The sequence below is a fragment of the Colletotrichum phormii genome (genome assembly GCF_030913505.1).
Source record: "Colletotrichum phormii strain CBS 102054 chromosome Unknown BDP81scaffold_4, whole genome shotgun sequence".
Classification (NCBI taxonomy): Eukaryota; Fungi; Ascomycota; class Sordariomycetes; order Glomerellales; family Glomerellaceae; genus Colletotrichum; species Colletotrichum phormii.
In genome coordinates, this window is record NW_026851446.1 from 1610542 (window position 1) to 1634971 (window position 24430).

Sequence of the window (24430 nt, forward strand, 5' to 3'; positions counted from 1 at the left end):
CCCAGCATTGGCGCCAACAGCTCTATCGATTATGATACAACATGCCAACTCGTGCAAAGAACTGCCCGAATGAACCAATCAGCCAGCTCGTAGGCGTGTAATTAAGTCCGGCACAGAGACGGTGGCAGAATTCGTGTCCGCTGGACCCAAACCGCCAAAAGACGTTGCGAAAGACCCGGGTTCGAAGGACCATGGAGCATGAAACATGAAGCCGCCCTCTGGAGACCAAGTGCAGTCCGCACCCGACACGTCTACATCCGGTCTGTGGTTCGTCGCGATCGCCCCTCTGAGGCGGACGAACCGGAAGAGATCGCTCGGGTGACGGGCCGCAAAGTGGCACCTCCGTGTGTGTTGGGTCCATGACGGCACGAACGTTATGCAAACCCCCGGACGGCCGGCATGCCCGGCGGTTAGGAGAAGCCAGGTTATCCCCTGGTTGGGGACTCAAAAGGTCTAGGAGAACCACACCCGCAACGACGGCGAACGGAATCGCACGCTTGGGCGTCTTAATTCTCAACCCGCACTTTTGAGCCGGAGTAGTTCTCCGAACCCGTGCTACCTTCGTTCGTTGGCCTCACTTTCAATATCTCGGCGATGGGAGCAATGCTTGACTCGCATCCCATCTCTTGTTCGAGTTTGATCTGGTTTACAGACCGCCTGCTCATTCCATATTCTCACACAGGTTCGCGACGGAGCTATGCTACGCCAAGATAAGCTCGTTAACTCAAGGCTTTTCATCATGACAAAACCAAAGCTGGTATCTCTCCAGCAGACAGCTGATTACAAGTTTATTCTCCATCATCTTTGTCTGTCTTACACACATGCACCGCTATTATGAGATAATGCCAGATTGTAATCTGTCAACAAAAACAAAACCGGCTCCCATGTCCTCCGAAATACTCATGCCATAGGGCGATTTCTTCAGTCCGATGCGTACACGTAACAGAAGGGACCGTTGATGGTATCCATGGCATCACGAATGGACAGCTCGGCGCCCAAAGGTCCCATGTACATCAGGTCGTCGAGCGTCGCATTGGCGCTAGCCGGCTGGTTCATGGTGGTGTTGGTACCAAAAATGGTCTAAGGTTGTGAAGTCAGTATCTTCTCTTCATGATCGCAAGCAGCAAGGCAACAGAACTCGAGCCCAAGAGGGCCACAAAGGCGAGTGCGGGTTGACAACTAACCTGACGATTCTGCCAGTCCAAGTTCTGCCAGATCCAGTAGACCCGATCCATCTGAGCGTGGTGCAGATAGAAGACGGGATCACCGGGGCTGAGGTAGACGTCACTCGAAGGGTCCCCTCCAAGCGCATAGTGCCCGCCCCCGTGGACGCCAAGCTGGCCCGTCCCAACATACCGCGAGTCTCCCTGCGCAACGGCCTGGAACCTCTCAATGTCCACCGGATCGCGGATCAGGTCCGTCGTGTTGCGGAGGCTGGCCCAGCGCTGGAGCGGGTAGACGTTGAGGTCGCGGCGCAGGCAGCGCGGGCTATCGTCGGTGGGCGTGGCGGCGTTGACGGACGTGACGTTGCCGTAGTCCGGCATGGCTTGCGGGCCGAGGTGGACCGTCTGGTTGGCAAAGGGCGCCGAGAACGACGCCAGGCAGCCGCCGCCCGTGCCGGCGGGGAGGACCGTCGTGGTGTTGTCCCACGCGTTGACGAGGACGAGACCTTGGTGAGGGGTCGGGACGCCGTCGCTGCCCATTGAGGTTGCGGAGCCGTCGAAGACGGGACTTGCCGAGAGGTTGGTCGTGTCGAGGCCCCATTCCCAGTAGGGGAAGGATCCTGGTGGGGGATGTTAGTCGTGCTTCTCTTTACTTTCATGCCCAAGTGTGTGTGTTGTCTCAAAGGTGGTGAGCGTACCGTTGTAGCCGCACTCCGATTCCAGCTTGCTCTCGTATGTCCAGATGTAGTAGCGGTGCCAGAGGAAGAAGGTTGCCTGAGACAAGTGTCCGGGTTAGCGAGGGGTTCTCCCACACATACAAGAAATTGCTTCGTCTCGGTGTTGATAACCTACCGTCAGATGGACGTAAAGCGTCGCTGCCTGGTGCAAGGCAACAAAGTCATCAAACATGGACTTGGAGCCGGCAATCTCGGTGTATAACTCCGGCTGCTGCTGGAGGCAGGTCACGGCATCGGTGTATCTGATGCGCTCTTCATCCGGCATGTTTCTCCTGTAAAGAAAACGCACATTTGATGTCAGTCAACGAGTAACTTTTCTATCAAGTAGTCTATCCCATCCCCCTACCCCCAAGACTGGGGCCATGAACAGAAATCAGACCTAAAAGACCGAGACCTAAAAGACCGAGACCCAAAAGACTCACCACTCGCGACGGACTCTGACATTGTCTTTCGTGCACTGCGCGGTCCCGTTCTGACCGGCTGCGGTGGCATTCCCGAGACGGGCGAGGACGTTGCTGTAGGCCTGCTTGTTGAGGTCGGAGAGCACGGCGCCGGAGTCGATGGCTTCTTGGGTGTGGTTCGTCGCCCTGGGCGCCACCGCGAGGCCGGAGACACCGCCTGGGAGCAGCGTCAGCGCCGGCAATACAGCCGCGAGGAAGGATGCTTGAGGGAGCATTGTTAAGGGTCCGAGAGTGGATGAACGGAGGGCGTTGTAGCTGGACTCGGAGGCAGCAAAAAAACAACCAGAAAGACACCGAAAAGGGAGGGAGAAGGGGAAGCCAGGCAGAGGATGAAATGTCTTGCTTGTCCAGATATCTTCCTCTCATCGAAAGGGAGGTTACTGAGTCTACTCTTATACTGAGTTGAAAACCCGCAATATCTTGCCAAGAGGAAGAGTAAACATGTCGCGCCATGGGCTCGGCGACGATCAATAGGTTCGAAGCTCCATTTGCCCCTCTGCTACCCTCCCGGAAAGTCGAGTCCCAGTCAACGAAGCAAGGTAAACTTCCATGCCTTCCTCTTCCTCCTCCTCTCCAGAGAGAAGTGACAAGCACAAGCAGCTGCAAAGCTACCCAGCTAGTCGGGATACAGGCCGACAGGGATCACGACGTACAAGGGGGGAGGGAAACAGAAAGACATGACGACGCTTCATGGCTGTGAGTATACATGTACAGCGGTGCGGAAACAAAAGAAAAAAAGAGGGTAAGGCTGGAAACATTAAGCAAAGGAACGCCAAGAGCTGTGGTTGAGAAGCGCGGCGTAGTGTTGGAAGTGAAGCGGAGCCAAGAGAAGTATGTGAGCTCGCCAACCTGGAGATAGGAAAGCCAAGCCGGACAGCCGCGGTCTCGCGTTCGGGAGCTGAGGTGTGGTGTGGACGGGATGGTGGTGGTTCTGTTTTCCGGGTGATGGGAGAAGAGGTTCCAGCTTGCTTTCCGTGATGAGCGGCGCGATTCGAGAGGTCAGGCGGGAAGGGGAGAAAGGGGCAGAGTAGGAGTGAGTGAAGGCTGTGAAGCAGAGAGGATAACCCGCATGCTTCGTGGACGGTGGACAATGTAGACGCGGCCGGCCGAGCGAGACGGAGAAGGTCCGAGCCAAGGCGATGAGAGTGTGATGAGGGATGTGCAGTAGGGACGGGGAGGCTACGAAGGAGAGGAGACCGCCGTGTTGGCAGGCAGTGTCGTCGTCTTCCTCCTCCTTCGTTCTCGCTCTCTGCTTACAGAGTCAAAGTATGAAAAAACGTCGAAGATACTGGACGTCTTGGAGGTTGCGGCCGGCTCGATCCGTTGCGTTACTCAGATATCCTTTCGTGCCAAGAACGAGGCGATTGAAAGGCTGTGTGTGTATTCGTTGAAAGCAATAGAGTGTGAACTAGTCTAGTTGGTAGACATATTTAGACCGCGGATCGAACCACGATTACCTTCAGCTTGGATCACTAGGCTGCTCGGTTTCAATTACCCTTTGACAAGCTTTGACAAGTGCCTAGCCAATGAGGAAGAGATCCAGGACGTCGTTTAGGTATGGCCTTGGCTAAACTTTTCCCTCTCGGTCGTCTCTCCCCCTTCTCCGAATTGCCCACCAGCCTCAGCCTCAGGTGCAGCCCAAGTCTTCGCCCATAACCTTCTTCATGCCCCCCGGCAAGCCTTAGTTGAAAGAAGGAAGGAGGTAAATGGGGGCGGTGGAGAGGTAAGGAACACAGAAACAACCTTGTAAGTTAAGTTGTGAGATATCTAACGAAAGGTGGGACCTGGGGTGAACGGGGCTGTGTAAAGTAGGTAGGAAAACAAAAACGTTGTTGTTTACGTTGACGTTCTGCCGATCATCATCGATAAGGGGGACAGCTCCACGGCTCCACGGCGCCGAGGTCCGTGGCCCGTCGCGCTCCGGAAGGCGGGAGGCTCGCGGCCGGGAAGGAAGCGACGATCGGTTCGCTGACTCGCCAAGCCGGACACCTCGCTTATTTTCCGGCGGGGGGTTTGGTAGGGACGCTTCTCGTTGTTGGGAAGGTGCATACCGGCTCGTCTCCCACTCTCCCACTGATTACACCGCAGGCTGCCACTCGAAGCGAGGATCTGAGCAGGACCACGTAATCCTGTGATGAATCACTGCAGTCCGCTCTTTTGAGCCCGGAAAAGAGACAACGGAAAAAAAAAAGAAAGTGACGAGAATACGAGAACTAGGATTTGAAGTCTTTCTCACAATAGAGACGGTTCTTTGATGTCTGAAAATTCCAATTTCTTTCCCAGAAAACGCCACGCTCAATGCAAAATTAAAGTACAGCACACTAACCCCTTTGGTGTGTCTTCTTTTTATAACGGTTTTTGGATGGAACGTCTCTTCTCAAGCTTCCCTGCGAGCGTCTGGCTCAACGGCGAAGCGAGCTGGTAACGAGATCCATGGTAGGAAACTCTGCTCGGGCATCTGACTACTCTTGAGGCAACGACGGTAGGAGATGGGTATAAAGTGCCTTGCATCTAGTCGCGCGTCTCTCTTTGTCCCCCGAAAAGTTTGGTGAGAATAAGTCAGTGGTCCCCTCACTGGAGAAGCTCCTCGCAGGTCCAGTCCTCGTAGCTATTGGCGCGCAAGGTCAGCCGGGCATGGTTCGAGATAACGATGCAGAAAGCCCACGAAGCTTGCGTGCATAGTCCGGGGGGGGGGGGGGGGGGGGGAGGTTGTCGTCCGGCACTTACTATCCGTCGGGCATGTAGCGGCGCACGATGAGAGGGATCTTCTTCTCCCGGAGCTCCTTGATCGCGATTTGCAGAGGATCCGTCTCTCCTTCCAAGTCCACCAACACCGGCGCATTCATACTGATCCCATGCATTAGCTTGTTTTGTCCTCGTGCATCGCGAATTTCATCGCGAATTTCATCGCGGGGTATCTGCTTTTGGTGGGATTGCGGTTTGACGAACCTGATCTGCAGGGCGCGGGTGCCCAGGATACGGGCGCGCTCGTACTTTGTCATGTAGGGAGTCGTCGTGCGCTGGTCATCAGGAATCTTCTTGTCGCGGTGCGACTTCTCGTTGCCCTTGCCCGCGTTCGCTGCCGCAGAGGGGTCGCCCGATGCAACAACATTGTCCGCGTCCTCCTCGTCACCCTCTGCCCTTCCGACTTCCTCGTCGTCCGCAGGAACCTCGGGGTCCCAGTAGTCGGCGGCCTCGTCCTCGTACATGGTCTCGTCGCTGAATCGCCGTTAGCAGTCGCGCCGCAGCCTGGATGACAAGCAAGTGCATGTATTCTTACCCTCCACCAACATCGTCATCGCCAAAGTCAGACATCTTGAGGTCTCAATTGATGGGTTGATGACTTCCGGAGTGGTGTGATTCGCTGATACGTCTTGGTTCCTACGTTCGTCGCGTGTTGTTAGGTTGTCGCAAGCGGAGCGTCTGCTGGATCCAGCCGTGAAAAATTATTGACGAGGCTGCTGCGATGGACAGAGTTCCTGGGTGGGTCCGCACTAGTCTTATCAGCACAAGGAAAAGGCTTATCCGGACCGAGTCGACCCCGGCCCCTCGTCCCGTGGCTGGTGCAGCGCACAAAATTTCGCCAGACCGCCCGGGAATCCGCCAATTCTGCCAGGAAATAAGTTCACCGGCTATCGAAAACTTTGGCAAATCGACCTCCCTTCTCATCGCCAAGGCAAGGCAGGCAATGCTCGTTCTCAATCGCTCGTCATGACGAAACGGAAGGTCCAAGAGGCTTCCGCCTCCTCGGATCCGAAAAGATCCAAGGTAGCGGCGCTGGAAGACACCGGTTGGTGAACCCGCTTTCGACTACACACTGGTGCGATTTGGCTAACACGATGGGGGGAAAAAGCTGCCAGCGACGACGACTACGATGATACCGCCAGCAACTCCGGCTCGACCGCCGACGCCGAGGTCGAGTCTGTCATGACAGGCCAGACCTCACTCACAACTCGATCCCGCAAATTCCCCTCAGATCTCAAGACCATCCCGTGCACCTACCCGGACTGCGACAAGACGTTCAACCGGCCCGCCCGCCTGGCCGCCCACCTTCGTTCCCACACGGACGACCGGCCTTTCAAGTGCACCTACCCCGGCTGCGACAAAGACTACCGCGAGGAGAAGCACCTCCGCCAGCACGTCAAGGGCTCCCACACCCAGGAGCGGGCCTACATCTGCACCCACGAAGACTGCGGCAAGTCGTTCCTGACGGCAACGAGATTGCGCCGTCACCAGGACGTCCACGCCGGCCAGGAGCGCTTCCGGTGCCGCGACTTCCCACCCTGCGCCCAGAGCTTCCGCAAGCACAACACCCTCCAGCGACACATCCGATCGGAACACCTGGGCACGCACGCATACCCATGCACGGCACCCAGCTGCGGCGCCGGCTTCGACTCCCAGGGGGCGCTGCGGAACCATACCAAGCGCGACCACAGCGAGCCGCAATTCTGGTGCGAAGAATGCGGCGGCGGCGACGGCGAGAGCAAGATTGGATTCACGTCCATCTCACTGCTCCAAGCACATATCCGCAAGGAACACCTCAACTGCATCTTCTGCGAGTACAAATGCACCGGGCAGTGGGAACTGGAGAGGCACGTCGAGATGCGCCACTCGGGCATCCCCGTCGACGCCCGCAAGACGGTCGCCTGCACGTGGGAGGGCTGCGACAAGAAGTTCACCAAGAAGCACAACCTCACCGTCCACATCCGCACCGCGCACGAAGGATTCCGCTTCGTCTGCGGCGAGGTCGACGTCGCGGGCTCCCCAGACCTGGAGACCTGGTCCAACGACCAAGGCTGCGGCGGAGGGTTCGTCACCAAGGCCAACCTCGAGGACCACATCCGCTACGTCCACCTGGGCCTGGAACGTCCGGTGCCGAACCAGAAGCCCCCCAACATCATTGACGATCTCGCCGGCACCAAGCGCACGATCCTCTGCACGATTCCCGGCTGCGGCGCCCGCTTCATCCGCCACCATGACCTCCAAGTCCATCTCGAGGACCACCCTCCACCTGTGGGGGCCGGCGGCGGCGGCGGCGGCGAAGGTGACCCGCAGATGGACATCGACGCAGCCCTCGCCAGCTTCGCGGCAGGCAACCCCAACGGTGGCGAAGCCGACCTCGCGCCCTTTGACGGCGACCGCGAGATGCCGGAGCTGCCCTTATACGGCATCATCCCCGGCGTCACAGACTTTGTCGGCGGCGACCCGGGCGGTCCAAACGACGACTTCTGGATCGGTGCCGCCGACGACTTTGGAACGCCGCCTCAGACGTGGCAGGAGGAAGAAGCAGCCATGCGCGCGCTCATTGACGAGGACTTTTCCCAATTTGTCGATCCGGCGTTGGGAAGTATCGCCTAAAAAGGGGGGGCGGGGGATGAACCAAAAAACCCAGATAACAAGACAAGCCAACAACTTGCAACATGATTTCGACGACAGTATTAGATACCCGGCCACGGAAAACGGTGTGCCACGACAAAAAAAAGCCGATTAGACAAGATGATGGGGGGGTTCACCAAAAGTTTGTTGCTTTTTACTTGATGAATACTGTATATACTATAAAGGACGAAAATGAAGGAGGTGCTTAGCTACTGGCGCTCAGAAGATATCAAAAATACTTTGTTAATCCAGCCGTTTCCCCTTTCGTCGTTCTCGTCTTTGCGAGAGAGGCATCAATAGTAGCAATCTAAATGCCGTCATGAGGAAGGGGAGGGGGGCCTGTGGAAGGAATATCTCGCAAGCAGAATAGCACACTGATTGCCAGGGAATGGTACACCAAATCAGAAGAGCTTGGTTTTACGATGAAACCCTAACATTGAGTTGCTGCATGCTTAAACATCTTTACCGTAGAGGATCGAAAGTCGTACTCATAATCTGCTGTCTTGACCAGTATCTAGTACAATAAGAAATCGGAACTAGCATAGACCAAAACTAAAAGACGATGATGCCAGTGCGCTGTCCGTCTACTTACTTGAGCATTGATATACACAGTCACGTAAGAGGGTGAGAACGAAGATTTGCAAATAAGGATTCGCTTGCATTTGTCCAGGGAAACCATGCTTTTCCTGAAATACGCTCTAATAGACATACGAGTGATTGATGCTAGCCCATGAAGCCAGCATTGCCTCCTTCTGCTATATCCTATGTCTCCCTCCCCAGACCTGAGCCAGCCCCCTCTCATTTCCATTCCACATTGGCGACAGATCGTGACTGCCGTGTTCCAGGCAGATCATAATCTGGTATCTGCTGCTATGTTCGACCACAATCATATGCATGAAAGAGGTGGTGCCAAAATTTTGTGCGGTAAGTCTCCCCCGAGCTCTGGGATCGAGAAAACATCCCCTGACCACTTTGCCAAACCGGCGATGAAATTATAGATGAGAAGAGACAAAAAAATGAAAATAGAATCAAGAATCAAGGATGAAGTGAGAAGACGTGAGATGCAATTACAACAATTAACCAATCTTTACGCTATGTTACTTTGCATCATGTGCAGGGGGTGAGAAGAGCGCTGGGAAGGACGCTATGAGAAAGGTTGGGTACTTCTAGTTGGCAACCTCCTCTTCGACCCAGCCGTTCAGACCACCTTGAATGGCAAGACCGTAGCCAGCGCCCATGCCGCCGAAGCTAGCCTGGTATTGGTGTCCACGACGCTGCTGCTGCTCACCGTCGTGGCCAGAAGGGACGCCGCCGTTCTCAAACCCAGGGTTCAGGGCAGGCAAGCTGACGGCGCGGTTGTGCTGGCCACGACCGTTGCCAGGAGCCAGAAGACCACCGATGGTAGTGGGTCCGGGACCAGAGGCACTCTGAGGGTAGCCGTTCGAGATGCTGGCCGACTGTTGGTGGCCAGAGATGGGACCCTGGGATTGCATGTCGATGGACAGCTCGCTAGGTGATGACTGGGCCGTGCCAAACAAGGCCTGTTGCTGAACAGCAAGTTGCTGGTGCTGCTGGTGTTGTTGGTGCTGCGCTTGCTGGGAAACGTGGTTCAGGTACATCGTAAGGGGATGGTTGTTTGAACCGAACATCGTCGCTGACTGCTGGGGGGTGTTGCCGTTGGTGGGAGAACCAGAGTTCTGGGAACCGTTAGGCGGCGGTGACGAAACGCCATCGGTGCGAGGAGACTGCGCCTGTTGCTGGAGCTGGCGGGGAGCGTTTCCACAGCGATCCTTGCCGAAGTTGACCTTGAACTTCTTGTACTCGTCCTTGCTGCGGATCGCCTCAATAGCCTTGATAGCGTTGGCAATGTTGGTAAAGTTGACAAATGCGCAGCTCTTCTCTCTCAGGGTGTTGACCAGCTCGATCTCGCCGAATTCGGAGAAGTCCTGTCTCAATCGCTCCTCGGTCCAGGTCTCATCGAGATTACCAATGTAGACGTTGCGCGAAGCTCCTCCACTGACAGCGAGGGCGATGGCAGGCGGCAAAGCACCAGAGTGCTTGCCCCATCCAATCTTGAGCCTGCGGTTGTGAATCATCAAACCCTGGAGGTTGCTCAAAGCGTAGAAAGACGCGGCGGCCGTGGGGTCGATGAACGTGACGAAGCAGATGTGCTTATCAGGGATGTAACGGATGTGGTGGAGAAGACCTCCGCGCACAACGTTGCAAATCTCCTCAATGGTTGTCTCGGGGTGGATGTTGCCCAGGTAGATGGTGCGGTTTCCGAGGTTGTTGATGCCACCAGCGGTCGTTGCAACGGCAGCTGCGGCAACAGATTGCTGAGCCAGCGCATTGGAGATCACGTCGCGGTCTGCGCCAGTAAGCATGTGCGCATAGCCAGGCGCAATTCCCAGGTATTGAGCAGCGTTCTGCTGCTGCGTCTTGGAAACGTAGGCGCATCGGTCCTTGCCGTAGTAAACGCGACGAGGGGCCTGCCACTTCGGCTCTTGAGGAAGCTGGGAAACAGCCTTGATCGCATTGGCAATGGACAAGAAGTGAATGAAGGCAATGCTCTTCTCACGAACAATCTTGACCGTGTCGATAGCACCGAACTTTCCAAGGTCCTCGCGAAGCTCCTCCTCGGCAATATCCTCCGGCAGGTTACCTAGGTAAACGTTACGGGAAGCACCCGACTGCTGAACAGCCAGAGCCACAGAGGTAGGAACCTGCGAAGGCTTGCCCCAGCCGACCTTAATGTCCTGGCCCTTGATGCAGAGCTTTTTCAAGATGGCATCAGAGTGGAAGTGGGTTGCGGAGCTAGCGTCGAGGAAGGAGATGAAGGCGCAGTTCTTATCGGGCAGAAGACGGACGGACTCGATTTGTCCGCTACGAACGTGACCCAGAATCTCCTCGGCAGAGGTGTCAGGGGGAATGTTGCCAAGGTAGACGGTGCGGCTGGTGCCAGTAACCATACCCGGGCCCATTGAAACGGGGGAGCTGGGCTGCATGGGAATCTGCATGTTGTTGAAGCTACCACCGGTCGGAGACTGAGGCTGGAAGAACTGGGGGGCACCGTAGGTCGAAGGAGAAACCATGGCCTGGTATTGCTGAGGAGACATGTTCTGCTGAACAGGGCTCTGCAGACCATTGTGCTGCTGCTGCTGCTGCTGCTGGCTCTGGTGCTGAGCTTGCTGGAAGCTCTGCAGGTTCTGGAACTGAGGGCTAGCGAAGGCCGCCGGGGTTCCAGGCTGGAAGGGGCTTCCGAGCAACAGCTGGGAGGGAAGAAGAGGCGTGAACTGCATGTCGAAAGCGGTGCCAGGAGTGGCCATGTCGGCGGCGGAAGGGGGCGCCTGCTGGTGCTGGTGCTGATGCTGGAGGTGGTTCAGGGGCTGAGTGTTGATGGTGGGAATGTTTCCACGACGAGGGTGTCTGTCAGCGAAGCCAGAGATGTTGGAAGTGAAAGCTCCGTGAGAGAAGCCAGTTTCGCTGTTGGAAGGCTTGGAAGCGTGGCCGAAGCGGTTCCCAGGAGCACTGGGGCCGCCTTGGCCGACGGGTCCTTGAATTTCCTGCATCCCGAGTAGATGCGGAGGGACAAGGCTGTCCCGACCGATTTGAGATAAAATCGCCGTTTTGAAAGATTAGACGTGCCCTGAGCAGGCACGAAGAATCGAAGATTGGCGCGTTGGAATGCTACGATATCCGAGGAATACCGTAGTGTTCAACGTGTGATTGGGTAGGTCTCAAAATCCGTCCAAGGGGCAAGCCAGCGATGTCAGAGTCCAAGACAAAGGTGGAGCGAGACTGGTGGTGCTAGCTTGGTTAAACCAAGCTATCAACGGGCCGTTTGGTGAGGTTTGTGGCGAAAGGGTGCCTGGTGCCAAAGTCGAAGTTGATGAATTATATGGATCGAAGCAACAAAACCTAATCAGGCGGTAAGATCGAGGCAAATGCGTTAGGTTGCGACTAGAAGCCTAGATATCTCCGTTGTTGCCGTAGAAAGCAATGTGGTGCAAAGTATTCCGAGTAAGTTTTGTCGGGGTCGGAGCAATGTTGGCCTGAAGCAAGTCGTATAGCAAGTAGGTCGAAGCAACAGTTTGCAGTTGGTCAGCGAGCGTCGAGGATTCGGATCGGATCGGTATTGAGATCGGTGCTGAGACTGATCACTCCTTGCATGCAGACCGGGTGAAGGTCAAATAATTATGGACGAAGGATATACGGGCAACGAATGTAGGAGCCAAGGTGAAGTGTCGATCAACACGACAGTATCGGTAACGATCGCATAGGCCAGTGAGTCGACGGCGGCGACGAGCGAAATAGCCGAAAGGGTGAAGAATAGAAGTTGTAAGAATAAGGATGAAGGCGGTCAGAGAGGAGGTGAAGAGGAAGGGAGAGGATGTAGGAAGGAGGTATAGGTAACGGAGACGGGAGGGTGAAGAGGAGAAAGAGGTGAGGTTAGGTTAGGGGGGGTAGAAGTCCAAGGGTAGAGGAAGGAATAGGAGGGAGACAAGTAAGGTTAGGTAACAAGAATAGGAGCAGGGAAGAGCCAGTAGAAGGAGAGAAGAAAGAAGGATAGAAAAGCTCAAGGAAGCGAGAGTGAGAGAGTGAGAGAGAGGAGCACGCACACACGCGCAAGGTGGAAGGGATGGAAGGAGAAGAAGAAAAAAAAAAAAAAGAGGTGAGCAAAGGCGGGAAAGCGGAGTGAGGAGGAGTAGGTAAGGTACAGCGTAAGGTACGTGAGGTACCTACTCCGTATGTGAGGTACGGAAGGAGAGGTAAGGGTAGCAGGAGGGCGAGTGGTGGACTGTGGGAGACCAGGAGAGAGTGGACGGGGGGTTCGTGTAGGCGGTAGATTACCCAAAAAGGTCGAAAGTAGAATTGGCTGCGCTAAGTTTAATGAGACGGGCCAGGGATTACGGCAGGAGAACCCACAGTACGAGAGCCCACCAGTCACCAGAGGGGAGAGAGAGATCAGAGGCCAGAGATGCCAGAGACTAAGAACTAAGAGCCCGGGGGGATGGGTTGGATCATGGACAAGGACAAGGACAGTCTCTTGTCTCGGTCTGCTTCTGCCGTCTTTCCAGCTGGTGCTGGTGATGGTGCTGTTCTCTGCTCCGAGTGTCCAGAAGACCTAATGGCAGCTGACAGTTGCAAGAGATGGGAGTTGAATGGCAGGGGAAGTGAAAAGCTGACTAATAGCATTAGCCCTAAATCTTTCACCCTGACCATCAATGGCCAAGGCCGTTGTCGAAGAGACTGGCCGTGGACCAAAGAGAAGGAAACAAGATGAAAGAGGAGAGTTGCGCAGGGCACCCAGAGGGTAAAGGTGCTCAGTGTTTTGTGAAGTGTGCTATGATTAAACGTCCCATGTCGCCATGTACCTTTGCTTCCTTTCTCTGCCATTCACCCACTGCACGGCTCTGCTGGTACAACATCGATGACTTGGCTCTGCACTGCTTGCGTCTTCTCCTTCCTCTCTTGCGGTGCTCTTTCGTTGGCTCGGCTTTGGCTCTGAGCAGCATCTGGTCCATCCGCCCTCCATCACGAATTCCCCCATGACAGGAACCTGACACTGTCGGTCTGTGGTATCTTCGCCCTGGACAACTGACGTCCCTTTGGCGTATACCTGCGTCTGTATACCTAGTGAGGTGCCTAGGTAATTAATTGATGAACGGCTTGCCGGACCTCCCGTCTTCTGTCTATGGTCTGTCTTTCATTTCCAGGGCAATACAGAGCATCTGCCAAGTGACATTTCCCACGCCAACGGGCCCTTCCCCAGGTGCATAAGACGGCCCCCTTCTTCTCTCGTGTACTTCGCTCTAGAGATTGTACATCAAAGATACTTTTAACGGCGTGATGGCCCCTTCTGGGCGTTATGCACGGTTGCATTTTAGGGGGGAAAGAGCAAAAGGGGGGGCACATGCTGCGATACGGGGGCCAATAAGACGAGTCATCTTAGCTCAAAGTACCTTCTGGTGGTACAGATACTCCATGACCATACTCCGTACCGTACCTGGCGCTCCTGACCTCGCAACACTGACAGTGGGGGACGAGGATGAGCTTGCAGTGAAGTGTCCACTGTCCAGTGCGAGTTCTTGCGGCTTTGGCAGCAACCGGTCGACGCGAGCCCGCCGCATGCCGCACGGGGAGGACAAGATGGGACCGGCTCAGTAAACGAACTCATCGCGGGTTGTCGGTACGTGCCGCTAACAGCATGTTCCTGGCTGATCAGGCCGATCTGCACAATTAATAGAGCCTCTGGCAAGGTACATCCGTACATGGCATGTACATTGCATAAGGCAGGCAAGCAATGGCAAGCAAGTCGTTCCTGGACTCTGGAGAAGTCAGAATAGCCGCAGCTCGCCCCATTTCCCTCCCCTCTGATCTTCAGGGCGGCAACCATCAAACTGAGGCTAACAGCCGTCAAGAGGCAAGACAGGCACGACGGGTAACATGCCACCTTCATCCTGATAGGGGTCTATGCAACTCTACGTTGTAGACTGCTGCAGCAAGCAACACCTCGAAAACTATCTTTACGGATGCCTTAGTACAAGGTAAACTATGGTAGGAACGGAGGCTCTCAGGTGGACCAAATCATTCTCACCAACTCCAATGTCTGACTCTGTATCCGTAGGTACCTACCAGCCTGCCTGTGCCTGAATTGTCTCGATGAACTTGATACTAGTCGAGAATCGAGAGTTGCCAGACTTCGGTAGCTGCAGCCGCCGTTAATTTTAACCAGGTGCGGCGGGTAGGGCCAGCCACAACCACGAGACTTGAGCATCGACCGTCACCGTGGTATTTTGGCGTACGCCAATGCCGCCGGTCCAACTTGTCGAATCATGGACGGAAGCACGGGGGCTACCACCTACCTTAGCCTTTGCACAGTACCATTAGGTCCTACGATACCGCTTGGTGACGGCCAAGGCTCAAGGGAACCAACGAACGAAACATGCTCACGCTCCTACTCCCTCGCTCGCTCGCTGGTTCACACTCTTGGAGCAAGACAAGACAGAGTTGTATCGGCTCAGCTATGACTGGTACGAGCTACCGTGCCAGTCTCGTCTTGGCTGGTCAAGTTGATATTGCGAACGCTGCCAAACGATGGGACAGCAATGGATATTCGCATCATACGGATAATCAACCACCTTTTCCATCTGACCATCAACACTTGTTCCCAACAGACCAGCCAACCGCCAGTCCGAATACATCTCCATACACCCGTTCTCCGCCCACCCGTCCGTTGTCACCAGCCATACGACGCCTCGATTTCTTAGTCTTGCTTATTATCCACATGAATAGCTTTCATCCCCCCCCTGTTTGGTCCCCTTTTTGGTCCCCCTTCCTTCGGATTGCCCCTCGGTTTGGTCCCCCATTTTCGATGCTCGGAGTCGGAGGCAAGCCGCAACCAGAGCCTTGTGAGTTGTCTCCGTTAAACAGTCGAACTGAACACTGGCCTGGAGCAGAGTCACGCTGGCTTGAGCTCTGGCCGTAGTCTCTTGGTTTGGAACCTGGGCAAACAAACGGGCATTCCACCAAACCTTGCTCTAAAAACAGAGCTGATCTCATTCGAATGTTGCCATTTGTATCCGGACCTCGTACTGTCCTGGAACAATACCGTGAGCTTCCGATCTGGACGGAGATTTTGTGCTATTGCACAGCCAAGATGCGGATATTGCATTCCAACCATATGGGGGGGCCCTTTCTTTGCGCAGATTCCCGACCCCTGCTCATACTACATGGCGAGGTACTCTCTTTCCCCTGGCCTAACCGAAGACACCGCGCCGCACCCGACATGGCACTTTGATACGGTACTTTAATGGTACATTGCCGTGAAGCTCCTCGCTCCGTGCGGGTGGCCCCCTGGAACATGGACCTTCCTGTCCCCCTCAACCTGGCCCCTTCCAGCCTCCCATCCCTACCTTTCCCCTTGCCTCCACCTGGCCGACAAGCATAGCCAGGGGAAGGCACCACCTCTTCTGGCTTGGTCTGTCCTCTTCTGAACAGCCTCCCCGATCCATCCTCCAAGCCTCCAAGGGTGGTTCATCTTGCTCTCTCTCTCTCTCCACCCCAAGCCGATGGATCATGGAACTGACAGCCGCCTTTGCCACCAGCAGCAGCAGCAGCAGCCAGAGTTCACTATTCGCTATTCAGAACATCTGGCAGACTGGCTCACGTTGCTCCACCCCTTTTTTTGCGTTCCGTTGCTGGGGTCGTGGCCAGGAGGTACCTGCACACTACATGACTACCTCCTTACGCAGCGCGAGCATGTATTCTTAGCCTCGCCGTTTTGCACTCTGCTGCTGGCTCGGCAGGCTTCGTACCCCAATGCTACAATAATGCCACAGAAAGGTGGCGTTCTGTACTCTCTAGCCCTCTAAGACTCTCCGAATTAACAGAGGGCAGGTACGGATAGTAAATCATCCATCACGGCCTCAGACAGTTGCCTCCAGATTTACCGACAATGGTGCTCTTCAGCTGATACGACGCCCTGCATTCTGTATATGGACAAAAGGTACGGATACAAGACGCACATCTAACAGTAAGGTATGCGACTTCCTGGAGTGGGAGGCATCCGGCTGCGCGGCATGCTGTCCAGCTGTCGTTCGTTTTTTCGCTCGTTCGGATTCCCCATATTGGATGCGTCCCCCTCGCCCAAGCCGCCCCCCATAGGCTCTGTCTTGCATCGACTCCGATGAAGAATTGAAATTGCATCAGCTGCATCTCATCCACCACACTCTTGGACTTTCGCCTTGCCCATCACGCTTTCGGTTCTCCATTCCTGACGAGGCTCGCATAGCATTATCCGACTCCACATTACATATTGTCAAATATCGTCGATGATGTGCCAGACCTAGCTTTGCTTTACGGATACACTATGGATACAGTCTACTAATCACACGCAGGGCCTGCTTCCCCACGGTACGACAGGTTTCGCAGACTAAAGTAGAGCCTCCAACTACGGACACTTTTCGCTGTACCTTGCACAAGTGGTAGCTAGTGGCTTTGCACTATGCAAGGAACACCATTCATCGGCTCTGATCCGTACGGATACTCTGAACGGACACTTCTAATGTGATACAACGTGGCACATGAATACGGATCGCCAGCGGCTTTGTCGTCGGAATAGCCTCCTTCTTCGACCTGGCAGCCGCTTTTACTCCTTGCAGTTGTGGTTGCTGCATCCGTGTTCAAATATCGAAACCCCTAGCCTCCACATCTCCAGCTATTCGGATGAAACGCGGCTGCAAGGAGCCTTCAAACTTGTCAACCAGCCTGGGCCTGTCTCTTGTGGCTTAACTTCTCGATTGTATCCGGAATCCGAGGCCAACCTGGCCTAGGCTAGCAATGAGAGAAACAACAGGCAAAGTCAAGTTTGAATACGCGATACGGATACAAACCTCGAAACTGCTTGGCACCAAGCATTGCCATGGGGCAGTCGAGCACCACATATTTTGGCTGGCGACAACGGCACACGATCGCCATCTCTGACCGTTCGAAGAACTTCCGAGCTCACCGTCAATGATGCGTTTTATCTTTGACCTACCTCGCCTACGGAGTCCAAATCGTCACGGCTGCAAAACCTCGCCCTCGGGATCAGCCCGAACCATAATTCTACTTTCCGTCTGAATCGTCGCAATCTTCAATAAACTCTGTCGGCGGTACATACACAACTTTTATCGATGTTGCCTCGCCCTTTCCAAACACAGGCTTACGTTCCACGCCTCGTTCATTGGACCGCCCTTGAAGCAAGGAAAGACGAAAGAAGTAAGAAAGGTCTGCCGCTCAGTGCTCTGCCTTACTATGTACATAGCCGCGATGTGTATCCGTACGAAGTACTGCATGGCACCAAGGCAGCTCATTGCCGCCGGTCCAGAAACCCGAGTACAACGGTCTGACCCCTAGATGGAAGTTTGAGCCGGCAGCCAGCTGCAAGTAGGATCCGCAGCGCCGTGTTAGATCCGCCTTGCATCAAGTCATTCCTGGTCCATTTAATTCTGACATCGGATCATCGACAGACCACGCAACTGTCCATCTCACCTGTGTCCTGTGGGCCGTCAACGATTCCCTGATCTACATTATTCCGAAAAGACATTACTGTCTACGGATACGCGCCTCGTCTTTGGAACGTTAGAACGGGGCATGATTCAAAACTGTCCTCGAGTCAAGAGTATGGGCGCCGATCGCAGCATCATTATTCAATATTCAGCAGCGTCGAGCTGATTGGTGCCATGGTCCGGGATACGCCCAAGAAGCTCTCCGTCAGCAGCAGTGGCTGCTGCGGTGTCTGCAATGCCTGAGTTTTAAGCTTCGCAATTAGCCTCTCTGAATGCTACGCTATAGGCCTCCTTTCTCGACCAACTAGTCATGTCTACGCAACCAACCAATACTGACAACCCCAAGTTGGGCCAGAGTTTCAACCAAAAGCGCCTGTTTGCCTATTGTTTACAAGAACTGACTGGGCTATTGTTCAGCCAGTATCTCCTTGAACCACGGTTCTCCAGTCGGTGTCCACATTTCGATTCCTTCATTTGCTGTTAATGTTGCTGGCCATCACCTGAACTGAACACATACACTACATACCTCGGGGCGATCGCCAGAGACGTCAATGCGTACGCGATCTGCCGTATTCGTCTGCGGATGCAACGATATATTGATGTTTCCAATTTTCCATGTACGACGGTTGAGCCGCCGCTTGAGGTTAACTCGCTTGTCGGACGGGTTCGATACTTGGGCGTCAGACGTTCCAGAAAGGTAAAGAAGTCTTCTTGGATATTCAAGCTCTAGGACCTCTGATGTAGGACAGGTGAGTAGGGAGATGCGCAAGATGATTGAGGTGTCCGATTGGGCCACTTACACCTCTCTTCACGGTCAACGCTCAGCTCTCAGCACGCCCCTATCTGCACAGACATGATCTGAATACAGAAGACAGCCTGTACCACTCGTCGCCGCCCACATTCCTTTTGAGATGGGATTGCATTGAGATCTTCTAGAAGGAGGTCTGATGTGGGTGGCTTCAAACGCAAGATCGGCCGAGCAAGCATGAGCTGCAAAGCGCTTTGACCATGTTCGGACTCGAGGCGCGCACGTTTGACGAACACGGATCATGGAGCCCACCCAGTCCTCGACCATTGCGGCGCACCATCCCGTTCGGAGCCGGGCCTCGGTCTGGCAACGATTCAAGACTCTTACACGTCGACGTTGGGTGCAGGGAGGGGGAGAGGGACGAGGGGGGGTTTGTCTCTGACACTCCTACCGGCAGTTCGTGTTAGGTTCGGCCCAAACACTCTGTCTCACGACTTTGGCTTCGACTTTGACAGCTTCTTTTCATCCTCCCATCTCGTGGAGGGCATGGATCCCTAGGAGAAGGGTTATGCTGTCGTCGTCGGCCAGAAGACGCGATTTGCTGGTGACTGGACCGTCCGTTGACCGGCCGAGAATAAACGCAAAGCAACACAGCCGAGGTGGATGTCTCCCCCATTGGAAGGCTGCAAAACATCTCATCGCACACTCTTTCCTCTTGAGTCACTTGTGTTTGATAGCTCAAATCGTTTTGCTGTCTTTCTCACTGGAGTTGAGCGCTCCGATGGAGATTGGTTGTGATATTCCGTAAACTCCTATCTAGCCCACCGACACCGTCTCTTGGTACCCTTTGCAGCAAATCGCTGTCAAAAAACCATTGCAAAGCCCCCGTCGAAATCCTGAGTGATCTCGCTCATGCCTCTGCCGCAACGCTTTTCAAAGCACGCCGGGTTGTATTTTTCTTCCCCTGTCGCACTCCTCTTTCTCTCTCCCGTGTCTCTCTATCTTTCTTCTTCAACATCGAACCTTACACTCTGGCCAATCCTCTAAGGCTTGCAGCGTCCCATGTAGCGGGGGTACAAGCATGTCGTACGGACGGTGTGCTGGTTGGCCAACCAGGCCAGGAAACGCTCGAGGCCGAGACCGTAGCCGCCGTGGGGAGAGGTGCCGTACCTGAAGAAGTGTTGTCAGCATTTTCCTCCAATTTGGGTTATCAAACAGCTTCAAGAGGGTTCAAAACTCACTTTCTCTGGTCAGTGTACCAGTAGTAGTCCTTTGACGGAATTCCCTCTCTGTCGTAGGCGGCGAGGAGCTCATCGTAGCCCTCCATTCTCATCGATCCACCAACAATCTCTCCGACGCCGGGCATCAGGCAGTCGACGCTCTCGGTGACGCGCGGGTCGTTGGGGTCCTTCTTCATGTAGAAGGCCTTGATCTCGGTGGGGAAGTGGGTGAGGAAGATGGGCTTGTTGATGATGTCGGTCATCCTGCGCTCGGCGGCCTCAGCAATGTCGTCGCCAAACTTGTGGGTCTCGCCGTCCTCGTTGAGGATGGGGGGGTCTTGGGCGTTGAGCCAGTCAATGGCGTCAGTGTACTTCATGCGCAAGAAGGGGCGGACGGGCTTCTTGAAGTCGGGGTTAAGCTCCTTGACGTATGCGGCGATCTCCTCATCGGCGAGGACGTTGTCGATGACGCGGCACATGACCTCCTCGAGATGGGCAAGCAGATCAGGGAACTCGATGAAGTCGAGCTCCGCCTCGACGTGGGTGTACTCGGACAAGTGTCTACGGGTCAAGCTGCGCTCGGCGCGGAAGGACTTTTCGATGCAGTAGACGCTGCCCAAGCTGGGGAGGACGGTCTCGAGGTACAGCTGGGAGGACTGGGTGAGGTAGGCAGCCTCGTCGTAGTAGGGAACGGAGAAAAGTGTGGAACCGCCCTCGACCTGGGTCTGGACCAGAGCTGGGGGAGAGACCTTTGTCATCTTGAGGTCCTTGTAGGTCTTGGTGAAGGCCCACTCGACGGCGGCGCGGATCTTCATGATGGCGGACGCGTTGTCGCCGCGGAGAACCAAGTGGCGGCTGTCCAGCATCTGGGAGTCCCACTGGTTCTGCAGCAGCGAGACCTTGTTGGTGATGGCATCCTCGTCCGAGGGCGAAGTGCCAATGACCTTGTAGTAGTCGACGTGGAGTTCACGGTTATCCGGGGCCGTCTGTCCCTCGGGGACCTTCTTCAGCTCACCGTAGACCCAGAGGGAGGTTCCCTGAGCAAAGGTGAGGGCGTCGTACGTCTTTGTGAGGTCGCCGGCCTGGAGCACGCACTGCAGGTGTCCGTAGCCGTCGACGAGGGTGATGAAGGTGGCCTGCTTCTGGGCGCGCAGCCTGTGGATGCGGCCGGCAATCTTGACGCGGTCGCCCTTCTTATCGCCCTCGCCCAGCACGACGGTCTTGTCGGCGATGGTGATGCGCTTCGCGGCGGGCAGGGACTCATCCTCCTTGATGACGATCTGCTTGGCGGCCTCGAGGGCCTGCTGGCGGGCCTTCTTCTGCTCCTCCTCCTTGGCCTCGATCTGGGCCTGCTTGACGAGCTTCTTGCGGTGGGCGTCGAGGGCGGACTGGGCCTTTTTCACGGCGCTCTTTGCGGGCTCCTTCCACTCGAGGCGGGCGGCCTCGTCGTCGCCCGTCTTGGAGGCGCGGGTGAGAAACTGGCGCGAGGTGAAGTTCTCGTTGTTGGCGATGTAGGCGGCGGCGAGGGACTTGAAGGGGGAGGACTCGGTGCCCTGGGTCGAGGGCTCGTCGGCGCCGGCGTCGGTGTCGACGTAGACCTTGTCCTCCGTCTTGGGACGCTCGGCCAACTCCTGAGGGGCGGCCATGGTTTGTGGTCGGTTGAGTTTCTAGAGGATGAGTAGAGTTGCGTCCGTCGACTGTTGACTCTCAAAGCTGGTTTTTTGTGTACAGTCGAGGTTTTGGGAAATTTTTGGGACGGTTTCTGGATGGCGGGGTAAATTATTCGGATTGAGTTGGTGGGAGGGAGGGGAGGAGGGGTCCCGGAAAATGCAGGCGGGAGGGAGATGGTGACCTGGTCTGATGTACACTACAGCGTTGGGTATCTTTTTTTTTTTTGTGTGACTGTGCTGCGTGAGTCACTTGCAACTGGAAAGCCAGGAACAATTGGAACAGGGAAAATAACCAGGAATTGGTATTACAGAAGAGAGAAAGTATTACAATTGGGCTCAGTCAAATGATGAAACCTTTTTTATTTAACACAGACTATCCGTACCTGACCTGACGTGCTGCTCGAAGCTGTGTGAGTCACCTCTGTTGGCTTCCAGTGTCTGGGGTTTGTTACAGTGCAATATACCTCGACCCCCTTGATACCGTTGCTCCCTAAGGTCACCGCCCGGCGCCCGGTGGTGGAGGGGCACCGAGTGCTGTTCAAAAGACGTTGCGTGGTTACCTTTCCAAAAATCAATTGAGCGTTGTAATTGCTCAGAGATAAGGGAGCTCGGGCCTTACCTTACGGGGGCCCTCTTTCTCTTAATTATGAGCCCGCCCGTTTAGCATTTGCTGAGGGTTGGGTTCCGAATATAGGCGGGTGCGTATCCGTATCTATGTCTGCTGGGCCCCCTTGACTCGAGCGTCTAATGACGGGCATGACAAAGCGACGGTGAGGCGGTTTGCGTACTTACCTTGGGTTGGCGGTGAGGATGCTGGGAAACTGAACAACCTTTTTGTTTGGATCAAGGGCAGAGGGTGTACTCCGTAGGATAAAAGCTGTCCTTCTACGTGGTACATTACTTCTCCGTAGGCAAGACCCGGATTACACGCAAATGTTGTACGTTGAGGGTCATTACCTACCTACTGGGGCTATGAGAGAAGTTCGGGAAAAGGGAAAGATGTTATGAAGCTTGAGAATGCTCTTCGCAGACGAGTAGTCTCTGGAGGGTCGTAGCTGATGCCATCTCATTATGTTCATAGCCAATGACTTTTATCCATTTCATTTTCTCATTCTCATCGTTCTTCGTGTGAAGATGTTTTACGTGACAAATCGCCCTGAGATACCCAGCGATTGATGGAGGTTGTGATCACCTGCCATCTTGAGTCCATAACATCCAACTTCGAGCTTCGCTTCGCCCACGCCGTTACGGTGAACATACCAGATTCCGTCAATCCCTTCTGTCATCCCACTTCTCCTCCTGGCTCGCGGAGGCATGCATTCTGCATCTTACCATCGAGCGAACCTCCTTTCATCAAATGCCAGGCTTCATCCCATCCGAACCAACCCAACTTTACAACTCATCCTTCTCATCAACAACAGCAGCGGCAGCCTTACCCTCCTTCCCCATCCCCTCAAGACCCTTCTTCACCATCGAGCTCAGAACCTCATACACAACCTGCGCCGCCGCCAACGCAGTCTCCTCCCCAGCATTCTGATACGCAGGGCTCACCTCCACAACATCAGCACCAACAAGGTTCAACCCCTCGATCCCTCTCAGAATCCGAATCAGCTCGCGCGTCGTCCAGCCACCGGGCTCAGGCGTGCCCGTCCCGGGCGCGAACGCCGGGTCCAGCACGTCAATGTCGATGGACAGGTACACCGGGTCCTCGGTGCCCAGCGTCTCCATGATGGACTTAACGATGCCCGCCGTGCCAATCTCGTCAATGTCGTCGGCGGCGATGCGTACCCAGTTCTGCGCCGTGTCGTCTTCGTGGTCGGCAAAGTCGGTGCCGGAGAGGCGGGTGCGAAGGCCTGCGTGGACCGAGGGCTGGCTCGAGGCGTTGGAGAGGAGGCCTTCGTTGCCGGCCATCCAGAACATGGAGCCGTGGTTGAATTGCGTTGCGGTCCAGTAGGAGGGGTACTTTGCCGGGTGCCAGGTGTCCAAGTGAGCTGTATTTCGCGATATGTGTCAGCCAAGTTACGCCGTCTCAAGCATCCGTGATCCCATTCTTCCACTCCCTCCCTCACTTTTGCCACTTCCCTCACGACACAAACCCAGACCTCCCCAGAAAGGAGACACATAAAAACTCACCATCAAAATGCAACACTCTCAACGGCGCCCCGTACGCCTCCCTCAGCGCCCTCAGCGCGGGAAGCGCGAGACTGTGGTCGCCGCCGAGGGTGATGAGCTTCGGCCTGCTCAGCGAGCTCGACACGGGCCTCCGCTGCCCGAGCTCCTTGAAGGCGGCCGACATCTGCTCCACGGCGACGACGTTGTCCATGGGCGTGACGGGTATGTCACCGCAGTCGAGGATCGTGGCCCAGTTGGCGTACGGGTTGATGCTCGCGCGCGGGTTGAAGCCGCGGAAGGACGTCTGTCTGCTCGAGGCCTGGCGGATGGCGCGGGGGCCGAAGCGGGCGCCTGTGGGACTTGTCAGTATGGACAATATCCTTGAATATTGAAAAGAAGGAGCCCGTGGATAGAGTCGGAGTGGTTGTGCGGTGTGAAATGTGCCGTTGCGGGATGAAAGAAAGGTGGGTGGTTTCCTGCTCACCTGGCCTATAACTAACAGCCGTATCAAACGGCGCGCCGATGATGGCGATATCGTACAACTCGGACGGCGTCGTCAGGCACTTTACATGCTTGAGATGAGCGAAAGAGCCGATGCCCGTGAATCCTAAAACGTCTCGTGAGCCCCCAAACGTCTCGTCACGCACCCATTCGCTCTCTAGTGGCTTTTACTAACCCCACTGAACAGTGATCAGTTAGCCCCGTTTCTCATCTCATCACCATCATCAAGCAAGTCAACAACTGCGTCGACATCCGACTTACCTCGAAACCCCATTTCGCTTCCAACTCATCCAGCTCAGCCTTGGTCCACTCCTTGTCGTCGCCGTGGTTGCCGCACGCGGCGGCCAGCAGGGCCGACGAGCAGCCCAGCAGCAGAGACGTCAACTTCAT

At 55.3% G+C, this 24430-nt stretch overlaps 7 protein-coding genes across 7 annotated transcripts; 2 read left to right on the forward strand and 5 right to left on the reverse strand.

The window, feature by feature from the left end:
- Positions 1 to 831: 831 nt before the first annotated feature.
- BDP81DRAFT_164175 (tyrosinase central domain-containing protein) lies at positions 832 to 2694 on the reverse strand. Its single transcript, XM_060582078.1, has 5 exons — positions 2323 to 2694; positions 2016 to 2172; positions 1862 to 1937; positions 1185 to 1783; positions 832 to 1080 (listed from the first exon to the last, which is right to left on the reverse strand). Exons 1-5 carry the CDS (start codon positions 2574 to 2576, stop codon positions 922 to 924), a joined length of 1245 nt encoding a protein of 414 aa, XP_060449094.1. The 5' UTR covers positions 2577 to 2694; the 3' UTR covers positions 832 to 921.
- Positions 2695 to 4932: 2238 nt separating this feature from the next.
- BDP81DRAFT_311913 (RNA polymerase Rpb6) lies at positions 4933 to 5676 on the reverse strand (the record flags this gene model as incomplete). Its single annotated transcript, XM_060583762.1, has 4 exons — positions 4933 to 4969; positions 5089 to 5208; positions 5311 to 5580; positions 5642 to 5676. The coding sequence occupies 4 exons, from the start codon at positions 5674 to 5676 to the stop codon at positions 4933 to 4935; spliced, it is 462 nt and encodes a 153-aa protein (XP_060449095.1).
- A 387-nt stretch (positions 5677 to 6063) lies between these two features.
- BDP81DRAFT_368317 (uncharacterized protein) lies at positions 6064 to 7719 on the forward strand (the record flags this gene model as incomplete). The annotated part of the gene is made up of 2 exons (XM_060586555.1): positions 6064 to 6151; positions 6215 to 7719. Exons 1-2 carry the CDS (start codon positions 6073 to 6075, stop codon positions 7717 to 7719), a joined length of 1584 nt encoding a protein of 527 aa, XP_060449096.1. The 5' UTR covers positions 6064 to 6072.
- Positions 7720 to 8903: 1184 nt separating this feature from the next.
- Positions 8904 to 11306, reverse strand: BDP81DRAFT_446790 (RNA recognition domain-containing protein; the record flags this gene model as incomplete). The annotated part of the gene is made up of 1 exon (XM_060592104.1): positions 8904 to 11306. One exon carries the CDS (start codon positions 11304 to 11306, stop codon positions 8904 to 8906), a length of 2403 nt encoding a protein of 800 aa, XP_060449097.1.
- A 3264-nt stretch (positions 11307 to 14570) lies between these two features.
- Positions 14571 to 15324, forward strand: BDP81DRAFT_164214 (uncharacterized protein). The gene has a single exon (XM_060582079.1). The coding sequence runs from the start codon at positions 14684 to 14686 to the stop codon at positions 15224 to 15226; it is 543 nt and encodes a 180-aa protein (XP_060449098.1). The 5' UTR covers positions 14571 to 14683; the 3' UTR covers positions 15227 to 15324.
- Positions 15325 to 19256: 3932 nt separating this feature from the next.
- Positions 19257 to 21653, reverse strand: BDP81DRAFT_368322 (asparaginyl-tRNA synthetase). Its single transcript, XM_060586556.1, has 2 exons — positions 19779 to 21653; positions 19257 to 19707 (listed from the first exon to the last, which is right to left on the reverse strand). Exons 1-2 carry the CDS (start codon positions 21401 to 21403, stop codon positions 19581 to 19583), a joined length of 1752 nt encoding a protein of 583 aa, XP_060449099.1. The 5' UTR covers positions 21404 to 21653; the 3' UTR covers positions 19257 to 19580.
- Positions 21654 to 22819: 1166 nt separating this feature from the next.
- Positions 22820 to 24430, reverse strand: BDP81DRAFT_458607 (arginase; the record flags this gene model as incomplete). The annotated part of the gene is made up of 4 exons (XM_060593432.1): positions 22820 to 23418; positions 23561 to 23890; positions 24024 to 24146; positions 24298 to 24430. The coding sequence occupies 4 exons, from the start codon at positions 24428 to 24430 to the stop codon at positions 22820 to 22822; spliced, it is 1185 nt and encodes a 394-aa protein (XP_060449100.1).

What these genes read in the sequence shown, in the direction of transcription:
- BDP81DRAFT_368322 (XM_060586556.1), bottom strand. Translation starts at nt 21,403, where the DNA reads ATGGCCGCCCCTCAGGAGTTGGCCGAGCGTCCCAAGACGGAGGACAAG. An exon ending in TGGTACACTGACCAGAGAAA is followed by an intron (nt 19,708 to 19,778) that starts GTGAGTTTTGAA and finishes ACACTTCTTCAG; the next exon opens with GTACGGCACCTCTCCCCACG.
- BDP81DRAFT_164214 (XM_060582079.1), top strand. Translation starts at nt 14,684, where the DNA reads ATGCTCACGCTCCTACTCCCTCGCTCGCTCGCTGGTTCACACTCTTGG.
- BDP81DRAFT_164175 (XM_060582078.1), bottom strand. Translation starts at nt 2,576, where the DNA reads ATGCTCCCTCAAGCATCCTTCCTCGCGGCTGTATTGCCGGCGCTGACG. An exon ending in CGCTTTACGTCCATCTGACG is followed by an intron (nt 1,938 to 2,015) that starts GTAGGTTATCAA and finishes CACTTGTCTCAG; the next exon opens with GCAACCTTCTTCCTCTGGCA. An exon ending in TGGACTGGCAGAATCGTCAG is followed by an intron (nt 1,081 to 1,184) that starts GTTAGTTGTCAA and finishes TCACAACCTTAG; the next exon opens with ACCATTTTTGGTACCAACAC.